The following is a 14581-nucleotide window of genomic DNA, read 5'->3' as shown; positions in this document are numbered from 1 at the left end:
TGAATCTGGAGCCTTCAATGCTTTCTTCCCAAACAGCAGTTCATGGCTGCAAACCATTTCCTCAATTAAAACCTCCTGCTCCTTTTCTGAAAACTTATGCTTCTTTTTCCTTTTTTCTGCATCCATGCCTTCCTGTGGCCTCTGGGATTCCATTGCAGAACTACCAGTTCAGTGCAGCCTCCAAACACTCTTGTAACTGCCACTGGATGTGGCTCAGGCAAGCAGGTGCAGGTGATCACTCCCTCTTCCTGGTTGTGATGTCATCAACCTGCACCTGCTTTGCAGATTCCCGCTTTTGCGATTTCTTAAATTGCGAATTTCTCAATTAAGGAATCACAAACCATAATTCTGCGATTTTTTAGCGACATTTAAGAAATCGCTAAAATTTAGCGAATAATTACATACACCCGTATTGCAAATCTGCCACTGCGAATTGCAAAATTTCGCAATTACAGATTCGCAAAATGGAATCTTGATACATCTGCCCTAGTGTGATTTGGCCTTAAGTAATCACAAATTACCACCAACTTCAAGTTTGTGATAAATTGGGATTTCACTTAAAAATGCCTTTAGGGCATGTATGTGTGCCACATTTCAGGGGTGCAACAGGGTGTCCTTTTGACACCCTGGCACCTTAGAAATAGCATTCACAATTTGCGATTCTCTGATTGGTAATCTCAAATTGAGAATGCCTTTCCATTCATTCCTATGGGCCTCCTAGCCCATAGGAATGTAGGGAAGGTATTCCTTATTTGCGAATTTCAATTTGCGATTCTCAAATTGCGATTAGCTGAAAATCGCAAATTGAGAATCGCAAAACTCTATTTTGATACATATGGCCCTTGGTGATCTGCCACAAATTGCAAAAGTAACCCAGTCTCTGACAGCCTCTCATTACCAATCTTCATATTTTAGACTCCAAGCGTTTAAAAGATGTTTAAAGTTGGAATATATGAATTACCATTCTGATTGGTGTGTAGGGATGCCCAAAGCCATCTATGAGGTTTCAGCTGAATGCCATAAATTGTATGGTGAGTACTGATATCTCAGGTTTGTACTGCCCTTGTTAGAAATCATTGTTAAATGTTAAGCACACCAAGTTATAATGCATTCAGTGTCTGCCACTAACTCTTTCAAGGTTAGAAATGTTTCTGCAGCAGATGGACATCTGTCTCATTGACAGTGTGGATGTCAACTATGTGCAGTCGGTGGATGCAGCTGTGATCCTTGGCTCACCCTTTGGCATTCCTGTTACTGCCCTTTCAATGGCACAGTACCAGCATATATTAGACAAAATATTATCCTACAAAAATATTGTGACCTACATATCCACTGCCACAATATTCTGAAGGTAAATATACATACAGATAGATACATGTTTACTAACTTATTTCTCCACATATACATACCTTTATGACATTTTTTCCTGCAAATTCTCTGAGGATATGCAGTTCATAACAGTGAATCAAAGCTTTCTGGCATATACTTACCTTCAATAAATTTTGTTGGTCGATATTTTGGCCACACTACTTTGCAGAATATGTGTGTCCTAGACATTCTTGCAAATAACCCCTTTCACGCTTATGAAGTCAAAAGCAGCAAAAGAAATAAAGAACTCATTTTTGCATTAGTCCCTTTGAGGACTATGGAAGTAATTCATTTGTTGGAGAAAAAGTACATTCTCCATATCTCGGCAGATGCCTCTATCCACCCACCTTGCTGTTTCCCAACTTCTCTTAGAGCCAGGGAACCTCTGTTTTTCTACAGTGAAGCCTCTGCTGGTTCGGCCATCGGAATCCCTCTACCAGAGCGCCAGCAGCCACAGCACGGCCAACAAACAGCAGTTGAAGGCCCATCCTTTTTAACCCCTTCAACGCTGATGACGAGCTGGGCTCGTCATGGCATAGCCTCCTCGCACGCTGATGACGAGCCCAGCTCGTCACGCAAAGTGCGTTTTTAAAAATGCCAGCGTGCGAGCGGAATTCCGCTAGCGCGCATGGTGTTAAGGTGGCCATTCTAATACTATTTTTCCACTTCATGACGGCGTAAAAGGATCGGCAGTTGTGAACAAGAAAATGGAAGCATGGCATTCATGCACTGGGAGAAAATTCAAAGCGGATCAGGGTGATTTTGTGACTTCCAGAAACAAACTCACCCTGTAGGAATTTGAATCAGTTACCTCCATCCATGCTCATGATGAGTTTAGCTCGTCATGAGGCACGGTGCTCCTGTGCTCATGACGAGCTGAGCTCGTCATGAGCCGTTGAACGCTCACACGCAGGGATAATTCCCCTGGTGTGCTGTGCGTTCCACGGTAACGGGTGTGGTCCTCATGACGAGCTGAGCTCATCATGAGCACGGGGGCGCTGTGCGCGCCCCTCGCCCCCCAGCATAGTGGGGGAATTACCCCTGCTGCGAAGGGGTTAAACAAAAAGTTGACAGACTTAACATTTTCACTGAAAGTGTTCCCCCCAGGTCGGCAGGAACACTTTTGAAGAAAAGACCCTGCTAACAAAGAATAGATCTTTAAATACAGTGGATCTGCCTCTTTTGGGACAGTAGAGGCATCGGCACCCTATGAAGCTTGAGCTGCTAGGAGGGTCCCCCACTGTGCCTTAATATAGAACGTATGTCTTTGATTTGCATGCAGAGCATAGTCCTGTGTAACGATTCATGCCATGACCCAAGATCCAAGGACATGATACTAATAGGGACCTAACGAGGATCTTGCACAAATGTTATGCTAAATAGGATTTTTGTATTCATCCCATAATACGTTTTGTACCATATTATTACGTAGTAATAGCTAACGATTTTCAAATTAATGGGACTCACATGAAAAGCATGATAATCTAGTAGTCAATCAGAATAGGTTCCCCAAAACTCATGTGCCATTTTGATATGGTGTGCTTTTTTAAAAAGTTATATTGGTTGGTTAACCCTCAATCATACAAGTCATTCTTTTCAGATTTTTGCAGCATTATTATAGATTTCGATTTGATACTTTGGTGAGGAAGTTGTAAGGCTAAGGAATGAACAGTTCAAATGTTACACCACAAATATTCATTAACTAAAAATTTCGATGTTCAAATCTTGAAACTCGTTTGCATATGTTTCAGTTCGCCCACGTCACTTGATTATTCATGGCCGTAACAATGAGCCTGATTTAGATCTCGGCGGATACTCACACAACGGTGACGGATATACTGTCCACCAAAATATAAATCCTAAACCCATTAAGATTTATATTTTGGCGGGCAGGATATCCATCACCGTTGTGACGGAGTAACCCGTCCGCTGAGATCTAAATCATTTGGGATTTATATTTCGGTGAACGGGATATCGATCACCATTGTGACGGAGTAACTAATCCGCTGAGATATAAATCATTTGAGATTTATATTTCAGTGAACGGGATATCGATCACCATTGTGACGGAGTAACCCGTCTGCTAAGATCTAAATCAGGCCCAATGTATTTATTTCGTTCACACGTGTATGCAAAACTGAAGTAGCCCATGCACTTGCCAGATAAACATTGAACTATTTACACAGATATCAAATAGACCAAAATGTAATTGTGCTACCATTGCGACAGCATTCCAGCCTGAGTGGAGGCGTTGGATCCTTTAAGCGTGCCATTATTCTGTGTCGCCTGCATAAGTTTGAACGCAGCAGCAATCTTCCTGTAAAAAAACAAAGACAAGAATATCACTTTGATAATGACAGACACAGGGAGAACAGGAAACAAGCCTTTCTAGATCACGGTATGTGTCTTGAAATGTCAGTGGCTAGTGAGATAAGTTCATCTTTACTAAGGCAATGCAAAAAGAGTCAGACAATAAAGTGTACTATTACAATGGATATTTGAATAAAACACAGCTGTCAATCTTTTTATCAGGTTGGTATATTCAAGCAGTCCACGATTTGAGCACTGCTAAGCACCGAAACATAAGCATAGATATAATATTACAAGTGCCATGCGTCAGGGGCGGCCTTAGGCATGTGCAAGCTGTGCACCTGCACAGGGCCACCAAACCCCAGGGGCCACCACGCCAATATATATCCTTAATATCATAATCCTCTGAGGATGGATACATATTTGCGTGGCGGCCCCTGGCAGGGATTTGGCGGCCTCCGGTTCTGTTCCACTTCCAAACACCCTGACCCCCCCCCTCCTCTTCACTGGCCTGCGCTCTCCGGCCCGCCCGGACCCCCTCATCCAGGGCCCCCTACCTACGCTCCTTGCCCAGGGCCACCATGAGCCTAGAGCCGCCCCTGCATGCGTCTATGTCATCTGCTCATTTCCTTATTCACTGCAACAGCCCATAACCTCTTACCTTTTATATAATAGTAACAACAGTCTCATCTGCTCGGGGTTGCTGTGTAACTCGCCCACCATCTGTTGCATGCATAACACGATGTCTGTGATCTATTAATTCTATCTACCCTGTCAATGCCTCTTCAAACTGGCGATCAGTTTATCTGGAAACAATATTTTACATTGGGTTTTGGCCATGCAAGTGCAGACCACATGAAATGTGTTTGGGTATTAACTTTACTGTGCTTTGTGCCCTGGCTGGTTTCTTCTATATGTAAAATGTTACACTGTGATAAGTAGAATGTGGACCAGAGGCACTGGTGAATTGTGGGCACCAAGGCAGAGCACCTCCAGCCTGACAAGCCTCTCTGCCTTGCAAGTGTGTTCATTTGTTCACATTTATATAGCATACGTTGCAGGAGGAGGATGTATATAGGGCTTGCCGAATCTCCATTTCCGGTAGAGCCCTCGTCACATTTTTGGAATACACAGATTAAATCCTGCGCATGCGCACTATATTATATAAAACAGCCTGCAATAGACTTTTCCATCACGCGCACCAAGCCCTATCAGAAGGCAGGTTAGAACAGTGAAGGCATCTACTCCGGGAGTAGGGATCTAACATGTACAACCTCACCATTTGTATATCTGCACTTTCACTGGTGATGTGTGCACATATGCTTTCCAAATTATTATAAAGCCCACGAATACTTTACACAGCAAGCACCTCCAAAACCATTAACTACATAAAAAAGAGTAAACGAGGGTTCTCTGTGGTGGCTCCTGATTAAGCTGATTAGGTCAAATCCTTGGAAAGACCCACTGGGTCGGCTCTAGGGCAGTGCGACCGGTGCCACTGCACCGACTGCTGGATTCCAGGGGGCTCCGTGTTTGCAAGTTTAATATTATTTTGAAGCACCTGCTGCCGCGTTTGTTTTCCCCGTCAATTTCCGCGCAACAAAGAAATGTCAGGATAAATCCTATGATTAATGTTCTTTCTGAAGAGAGATCGGAGTTTTGTTTAATTGTGCTTAATTGGGCTTATGACTCACTATAAAGCAGTGCAGAGGGTTATTACCTCTGTTGCAAAAAACGAGTACTGAACAGATTACAAAGTGCATAGAATTTAAATAGGTCAGTGGGTTACTGCTTAAAGAAGACATAATTTTGTTACGTGTAATTTATAACTTAAATCCTAATATAGGATTTGAATTTATAAATTGCAAGTAAAAAAATGATGTCTCTTGGAACAGCAGTAACTCATTGACCTGTTTACATTCTATGCACTGTGTAATTGTACTGAACTATTATCTTTTATAAAAGAATTGTATGCACGCTGCAAAGTATATATTTAAACAAAGATTAATGTTGCAAAAACGATTAGGGGCCGATGGCTTCACTAGTTTGTGCTTCTCTAGACCAAGCACTATTAAACTATACTGCCTAGCAGTATTGATGACAGGTGACGCCTACACTTTGTAAATGTAGGTATACTTATATAGTGCGACCTGTCACCCAAAGGGCATCCTGGCGCTTGCTTAGGGAACCCGTCCTGGTATTTCCCTGTGAGAGGCCCCGGCAGGATATCCACAAGGTGAAAGCCAGGCATCCCACGCGAGGGGCCGTTGTGGAGATTAAGCAAGCTATTGCCCAGAGTCGCAGAGCGTGAACCCGTGAGTCGAGAAGGCACCGGAGCGAGAATTATCGAGACCGTGGAATTTTTAGCCCAAGACCCGACGAGGCGGGGAATTGAACCCTGGTCCAGGGCTGATCTCAGCTTCCGGGTCTGCCGCCTCTAACCCCTGAGCCACACTTCTCAACTTTGTAGTCCTCTGTCTTTTGTAATATTTCCTATGTACTGAGTTATACAAGTATGATTGATTGTTTAAGTGTAATGTGTGTGCGATGTATAGAGGTCAGACACACTACACTGGTACGAGTGGCGCTATATATACATCTGAGAGAGAGTGGTTATGGAGACGTGGGCACCATTAAAAGATGGTGGTGAAGGAATCCGTGGTAGAGGTGGTCATTGGGGACGCCAACAAACATTGTCGCACCGGGCGTCACCAGCTCTAAAGTCAGCCCTGGCCCAGGCTTGTGGCAGCTCTCCATGTTGACAGCTTCTGCCTGCACTTCTTTCTGTGTTGCTCCGGGCACAAAAAAAGAACTACCTGCTACTGCGCTAGACAATAAATTACACATCTCAGAAGTATTGGACAAAAACTTTGTGTGCATGCATATGTGAGTGCATGATTCTGTGTGTGTGTGTGTGTGTATATGAGTGAATGCATATATGTGTGGATGTGACAATATGGAGGAAGATGGGTGACTCACATTCACCTTAAACTGATGGTACCTGATATGTTGGCATTTTTTCCAAAATTGTGGCCGTCCATCAGAAATCAGTGGTCCTTTTATAACATATTGTGGACATTCTTGTGGAGAAGTGTGGCTCACGGTGTAGAGCAGGCAGACCCGGAAGCTGAGGTCAGACCCGGGACCAGGGTTCAATTCCCGACGCGGCAGGGTCTTGAGCTCAAATGTCCACGGACTCGATAATTCTCGCTTCGGTGCCTGCTCTAATCATGGGTTCTCACTCTGCAACTCTGGGCATTAAGCTTAATCTCCACAACGGCCCCCCTGCGGCGGGATGCCTGGCTTTCACCTTGGGGATGCCCTGTAGGGGCTATCTCACAGGGAAAAGCCAGGATGGGTTCCCAAGGCAAGCGCCGGGAAACCTCCGGGTAGCTGTGCGCTCAATAAATGCAATAATAATAATAATAATAATAATTCTTGGTGACATTATGGCTATCACTTGCAACATATTGTCTTTAATCTAAACTATATTTCCCAGGTGTTTTAGAGGCCAATCACTGACAAAATGTGGACATTCCTAGTGACATTAGGCTACACCTACCATAGTAGACACCTATCCATGGCATATTGCGGGTATGCTCGGTATTTAATGATTCTAATAATTGGGTATGAATGCAGAATCTGTCTGTGTCAAAGTAGTATATTTGAGTGTTTGTTTAAAGCGACAATCAAATGTTTGCCAGACAGGCATGCGTTTAATAAACAATGAAACTACTGAGATTGATATTATTTTTGCAAAACTACATTCTGCCTTTGATATTGAGATCTCGGGATTTTCAGAAACTTGCAAGCTGATATTCCGGATGAAATGATGTAATTTCTGGAATGTTTTAACGTGAGTATTTCAGGGATAATGAATGCAGAGTGTGGTAGGATTATTTTCGATTTTGGTTGCTTGGGCTCAGAAGGCACTTACAGACATGGCTGCAACTTCATTAAGTCCATGTAAATTTCTAAACCAACATTACTGGGGACTCTATATGATGATATCACTTCTGTTTTATAGGGCCTGAACATGTACATTTTCATTCTGTGTAACCATTGTGTCTCTGTAATATCTACTGCAATTAATCAATATCATTGCTTTACGAACCTTTACGCTTTTACTAGTTCTGTTATTTTTGGACTGGGTTATGACATTTTTTTTGTTTTTTTTTTGTTTCCACCCTGCTGATTCCAAATAGATTGAATAAACAAAGGTAGGTGATGATAGTGGCAAATGGGTGGTATATATTTAGAATGTGAACAGAATTGAAATGTGTGGTGCACTTTAGACATGTTGGACATGACTGGCAGAGTGCACAATACACAGAATAGGAAATGTTATGCGTGCATAAAGAAAACCAGAATAGGGCAGAACACGAAATGCCAACAGATTATTGGCGCTCAAACAGCAGATAGGTTGATCATATTGAAAACTGCCCTACAGTTGAAGAGAATATGATAAGATGGTGTTTGATATGGCAGTCCAAAACAAAGTAGTAGGTTTCATCTCTACGTAAAGCCACAGAATATTCTGAAGGTTTTAGATGTCCCTCTTCACCAGCATGAGGATGATACTGCTTCTACAAAAATGACATTCACCGATGCAAAACATGTGAAAATGTATTCAAATCGTGGATGGCAGAAAATTTCCAAACACCAAAAAATACTTGAGCACAGCTGAGGAATTCAGCACACCCAACAAATAGCAACTAGTCAACATTCTTATACACATAAAACCTCTACCATTTGCTTCGCGTCTCTTACCAGTTCCCCGCTACTCATCATGGATTTTCATCCAAAGCAAAAAACAAAAGATGAACATCTTTTTACATTCCTGACCTTTCAAACATATCTCATAAGAAGCTAAATCCTGCCCTCTAGGCAGGATTTTTCCAAAGTGCAGTCGGATTATCTGTTAGTATGCTAACCTGTTACCCCCTACTAGGCCAGTGAGCCACATACCACGTGCCACATGACAACGAAGGCGATTGAAAAAGAAAAACATAACAGAATTAGAAATAGAATGAAGTGACTTCTGCTCTTCCTCAATCACTGAAAGCAATCTGAGCACTGAAAGAACATCTTGAGGAACAATAGATATCTTAGGTCCAAATGAGGGAGAGCTTTTTGATGACCCTAATCTATCCATAAGGGTTGTTAATCAGACACAACAAATCCGAGAGCAAATCAATTCACTTGATTCCAAAGCAGCCAGTGCTTATTCCACTGGAAACCTGGTGTACTTGAATCAAAGGAAATTAAGCTGTTTAAAATGGAAGTTATTTATTACCTTCATTTATTGACTGAAAAAAACATCAAGTACCGGTATTTTATTCTCAATGCGCAGGAGGTGTTGGCTGGGCTACCATGATAGAATGGTGGATCTAATGTAATTCTGGCATTAGGAGTATGAGATTTTGTAAGGCTCCACTAATACTGTGCATAAAAAAGATGTTTGTTTATTGGTGCTGGGAGCAGGTTTTGAAATCTTATTTTTTAATTTTCTCTCTTTAAGTGTTATGCCTATTTATGAAAACAACAGCCTCGATCCACCTGCCATTGATACACTTTTTACCCAGTTTTATTAAGAAATATTTATTTATTTTCAAATAGAGAGAAAGCACTGATGTTCTCACGTCAGAACAATGAATGGTTGCTGTATGTGGCTGTTAGAAATGAGGGTCCCCAGTTGGCAAAGGTAAACACCTTGTCCAAGTAGGAACCCTTGCTTCTAGTCAGGGTAAGGGGATTACACAGTTTAGATAACCCCTGTAACCCACTTTGGTAGCTTGGCAAGACTGTTCGAAACAGCAAGTGAGTCCCAAACAAGTAGGTTATTAGCTTCTGCAGTGCCCAGACCACAGCAAAAGTGTCTCTCTAAATTGCACTCTACCTTTGTTCCCTGGGAAATAGCCTCCTACTAATGAAAGCTACAGGTTTGTCCAGGCCCTCATTGTTCAATTGTGAGAGAACTGCACCCAACCCATGCTCTGAAGAGTCTCTTTCCTTGGCTGCTGTCTGGAAGTCAGTTCAGTCAGAGAGGCAACAATGGTGCCATACTCTGTCAAATCTCCTGTAATAACCGTAGAGACCTAAAAAGGCTCTCACCTCAGTCTGGGTCTTGGAGGGCTTCCAAGCCAGAATGGTGTCAATCTTAGGTTGTAGGGGCGCCACCAGGCCGATTCCTACCTGGTACCCTAAGTACACCACAGACCCCTGCCCTATCTGCCACTTACTGGCCTTGATAGTAAGGCCCGCCTTCTGCAGGGCCTTCATCACTTCACAGAGGTGATGCAAGTGTTTCTCCCAGGTGGGCGGTGCTGAAGTCCTCCAGCCTGAACAATACCTGGTTGACCAGTCTCTGGAATGTGGCAAGGGCATTCTTCAAGCCAAGGAGCATGACCCGGAACTGGTAGTGCCCCTCTGGCATTGAGAATGCTGGCTTCTCCTTGGCTCCATCAGCTAAGGCAATCTGCCAGTACCCATACATTAAGTCAAACGGGCTGAGGAACTTGGCAACACCCAACCAATGTATGAGCTCATCAGATCTGGGGGTTGGGTGGTCATCAGTCCTGGTGACAGCATTCACCTCAGAGTAGTCCATACAGAACCGAAGTTCAGGTGTGGCACCGGCTGCAACAGCTTTTGGAACCAAGACCGCTGGGCTAGCCCAGGAGCTGCTGGAGGGCACTATCACCCCTAATCCCAACATCTTAGAAACGTCTTCCTTGATGCTGGCCTTGACCCTGTCAGTCAACCTGTAAATCTTGTGTTTCACCGGATGGCTGTCTCCAGTGTCCACATCATGGGGTCAGGGAGAATAGTTCACTTGTAGGACCTTCAAAGTGTTCCTTGGTGACGGCAATTCCATCTGATAGGTGACTTCATTCTTGTACTACAGCACCTCAAATTGCCCAGTCCACTAGACTTGAAGTATGCATGTCTCCACTGGCACCATCACCCACACTTTCTGGATAGGTTGAAACTCAGCCAGAGAGGCATTCTGATCATACCATTGTTTCATCTCCTCCTGGCTGGCTTCTAGGTTTTCTTGGGCATGCTTTCTGATGCGCAGTCTGGTTTCTAAAGGCCAGTATGTAGCTAAATACATCCTGGGGAGGTTTCCTGGGAGCTTTCTTCCAGCCTTCCTTCACCAGACTGAGAGGTCCTCTTACAGGATGCCCATACAGTAATTCAAAGGGACTGAACCCTAGGGGGTTCTGCTGTACTTATCTGTAGGCAAACAGAAGGCATGGCAAGAGGACGTTTCACTTAAACCTCATGGGGTCTCCTAGACCCCAGATCATACTTTTTAGGGCTCGGTTGAATATCTCAACTAACCCGTTTCCTTGGGGGTGGTAACGAGTGGTGAACTTGTAACTTACACCTCATTCCTCCCATAGATATCTAGATATGAAGTTGGTATCCCAGTCAGATACAACCTTCCTAGGGAACCCATGCGGGAAAAGAACCCCATCAATGCATGGCTCACCACATGGGCCATGATTGTCCTGAGAGGGATAGCCTTCGGGTACCGGGCGGCATGGTCCGCCAAGACTAGGATGTACCTATTACCTAAGGCTGTCTTGTGGTCCAGGGGCCCCACAATGTCAACTCCCACCCACTCAAAAGGGGTGCTCACCCCAAGGAAAAGGTTGGAGAGGAGCTTTTACCTTCCTTCCACTCTTATCACTTGCCTGGCAAGACCTACATTATGCATCTGAGTGCCTTTGAATTTGGGGCCAGTAGACGTGGGTGACAGCCCAGGCAAAGATTTTGTCATGCCCCAAATGTCCTGCCAAAGGCACATCATGAGCCAGACCCAGTAGGAGGCTCTGAAGCACTGGGTACCACCAGCACGTGTGCTGGCCAAGGCTCAGAAACCTTAGGCTCACTATACAGGAGACCATTCTCCCAGTAGATCTAATGTGATCCTGACTGATCACCAGCTGCCTGGTCTGCAGCCCGCTTGCGCAAACCAAATAGAGTAGGTTATTCCATCTGCTTGCGGCAGAATTACTCACTGGTGGGACCCCCCTTCCTCCTGCCAATGGGTCAGCTCGGGTAGGAATCCCAGTTTGGTCACTTGCTCTCCTGTAGGCTCCAGGGTAACCCCCTCAAGGCCTGCCTCCTTCTGGATCGTGGGAACTTCTGGAATGGGTTTCCGGTGCCCCCTGCCCCTCCTCTTTCTGACAGGCACCTGGGCCCCTCTTTCAGGCTTCAGTGGGTACCGGTGTGTATTTGGGACACTTAGGATCCCCCTTAAGGTGACCGTCTTGTCACTTGAAATGTCCTTACGGGATCCCTTCTCTCCAGGCTTCCCTCTAGAGGCCATAGCTTCTTACCACCGGGGGGCTGGGAATCTTTACTCTGGGAAGTAGTTTGGGGGCCTTTACAGAAATCCTTCTAGTTATCCTTGTCCCCCAGTCTTCTGCTGGGGTCCCTTCCCACCTTTGGCTGGGTTTCCCACATACCCCTTGTGGACCCTGGTACTCGTCCAGCAGTCCGCCTACTGAGAAAGCTTCGTGGGGTCAGTCACCTTACTATACATCAAATGCTGGTGCATTTCTGGAACACAAAGATTATACAAGAGCTCCCATGCAATTAAATCAAACAGCCCATGATAGTCTGTTACCTTGCTCTATCTAATCATCCATTGACCCAAAAAAAAGATTCATTTATTCAACCCAAGTGTTGGAATCAACCTTCCTGAAAGACCTGAACTTTTCCCTGTACTGCTCAGGGGTGACCCCATGCCTGAGGCATAAACCCTCCTTCATGTTTGGGTAAGTGAGGGCAACCGCCTCCCTCATTGATTTCAAGGTGTCCATCCCATTGACCTCAAAGTGTTTCCATTAGTCTCTCCCCATTGATTCTCCAGGACCTCATTCATGCTGAGAGCTGTCTCATAAGCTACAGACCAAGCATATATGTCCTCCTCCTTTTGAAAATCCTGTATTAGATCCTTTGGAATGTTTACCCTCTTTACAGACTGCACTGGCTGCACGCTGCCAACATTTGAACAAGACTCTGCCTGCCTGACCTTGATATCCAGTTCCTTTAAACTCAACTCAACTCATGTGACAAAAGCAATTTATTTTCCTCAAAGCAAACGTCTTCTTCTTGTCTTTATCTTGCTGCTTTTGTTCCATTTCAAGCTTTTTTCATCTGGAACCTCAGGAGCTTCAACTCATGATCTCTGGCCCTCTGTCTGTCCTCCATTTCCTCTGGGGACACACTCCTAGGAGAGGCACTGCTGCTAGGCCTGGAGGTCTCTCCACAGGTAAATCATGAGTTCTAAAATCCCCTTCCTGGCCTTCGTCTGTCAGCTCCACTGATCCATATTCAACACCCCCCAAGCTTCTTTGGCTGCCTAAAAGGCCATCAATTTTTTTTATATCAAAGGGGGTATGGCCCTAATACGACAACTAAAAAGGGCCTACTATTTGAAACACCAAGAAGATCTAGTCATCACATTTATGGTATACAATTCTTATATGGCAAACCTTGAAACAATCATATTTTCTGGAGTATTCATTTACTCAATTATTCATATAATTTCATTGAGCATGGTTGTTAGGGTCTATGTTCAGATCAAGGGAAACATTAAAACTCAAACAGTAACCATAAACTTTTACAGTTGACAAAAAACATTAGGATGCACATAACAATACATAAACCTCGAAGCCAGTCATGGTTTCAGAAAGAAAGAAAATGCAACCTAAGCGGTAATTTGTTAACCACATTCAAATCCAAGTTACAAGGTTGCTACCAGTGGGAACATGAATTTATCATATCCAGGGATAACCTTATTTACACAAACAAATATTCCCTGTGATACGGTACAAGTCCAAAGAAGGTGTTCCACTGTTAAAGATGCAGACACGTTTCGAAACCCCACACAATTTATGGGACTCTCATCAGGGCCATGACTGGGTAGAATCTAAATAAACAGAAACATAATGAAATAAATTGGAGCTAGCCCTCAATAGAATTTACTTGGATACAATGCAAATTGTACCTGTGTTGAATAATTGTAAGGAGTCTGTGTTGAGGTGTCTGTACACAAGGCTAAACCTCGTTCTAAGGGGTAAGAAATGAGATGATTCAAATACATATGTGTATGCAGGTACCACCTCTTGTTTGAATGAAAAGTAAATCGGCACTATCCAGCGCTTCATGACTTACTTTTCTCAATTAGCATAGCAGTTGTTATTCTAATAAACAATGTCCAGGTCACAAAGTATCAGGATTTCTGTAAGCAATACATTAGACAGTAAGACCAACTTATTGCGTGTGTGCATATTTGTCAAATGCAAAGATTAAATAAATTGGCGCTACATAGCTTACTTTTATTTCATGAGCGTTGCAGTTGTACTGCAATTAACCAATGTCCGGGCATTTCAAAGTCAGACCAATTATTAGCATGTTACTGAGTCTGTCAGTTGAATCAGCAGCATGTGCAGTCGTTCGTGCTTGTTCAGATATTCGGACTCACTTGTTCATGTCTCTCCTAACTCCACGGCGTCCCCCTCGTCAAAGTGCAAGAGAGCGACATGCCAGACTTCCGGGGCCTCATTTATGAGAAATGACGCATCGCTGCGTAAAAACAGCGATGCGTCACTTCTCAGTGCGCACTACTTGCGAGATTCCTGATGCGTCATATTTATAATATGACGCATCATGTCGCAAGGAGTTACAGATACGTCAGTATTTCTGACGTATCGGTAGGCGCAAAAGTGACGCATTGCTGGAGTGTGTCACAAAAGTGACGCAACTCCAGCAATGCGTCCTTTCACATGGGGCAAGCCCCATGTGAAAGGGCCTGCATCAGTCTTACACCTGCTGTGAGGCAGGCGAAAGATTTTGACGCAACGGCGTTCTAAAAGTGACGCAG

General features: G+C 44.0%; 1 protein-coding gene across 9 annotated transcripts in view; it reads right to left on the bottom strand.

Moving 5' to 3' along the window:
- DOCK10 (dedicator of cytokinesis 10) overlaps positions 1–14581 on the bottom strand; it is a 1740483-nt gene that overhangs the window by 303110 nt on the left and 1422792 nt on the right. For all 9 annotated transcript variants that reach the window (XM_086943899.1, XM_086943900.1, XM_086943901.1 and 6 more), the window contains exon 39: positions 3587–3685. In XM_086943899.1, coding sequence (XP_086800025.1) covers positions 3587–3685 — 99 coding nt within the window. The remainder of the gene's footprint in view (positions 1–3586; positions 3686–14581) is intronic.

This window comes from Lissotriton vulgaris, chromosome 11 (assembly GCF_964263255.1).
Source record: "Lissotriton vulgaris chromosome 11, aLisVul1.2, whole genome shotgun sequence".
NCBI lineage: Eukaryota > Metazoa > Chordata > Amphibia > Caudata > Salamandridae > Lissotriton > Lissotriton vulgaris.
This window is presented reverse-complemented; position numbering and strand designations above follow the sequence as displayed.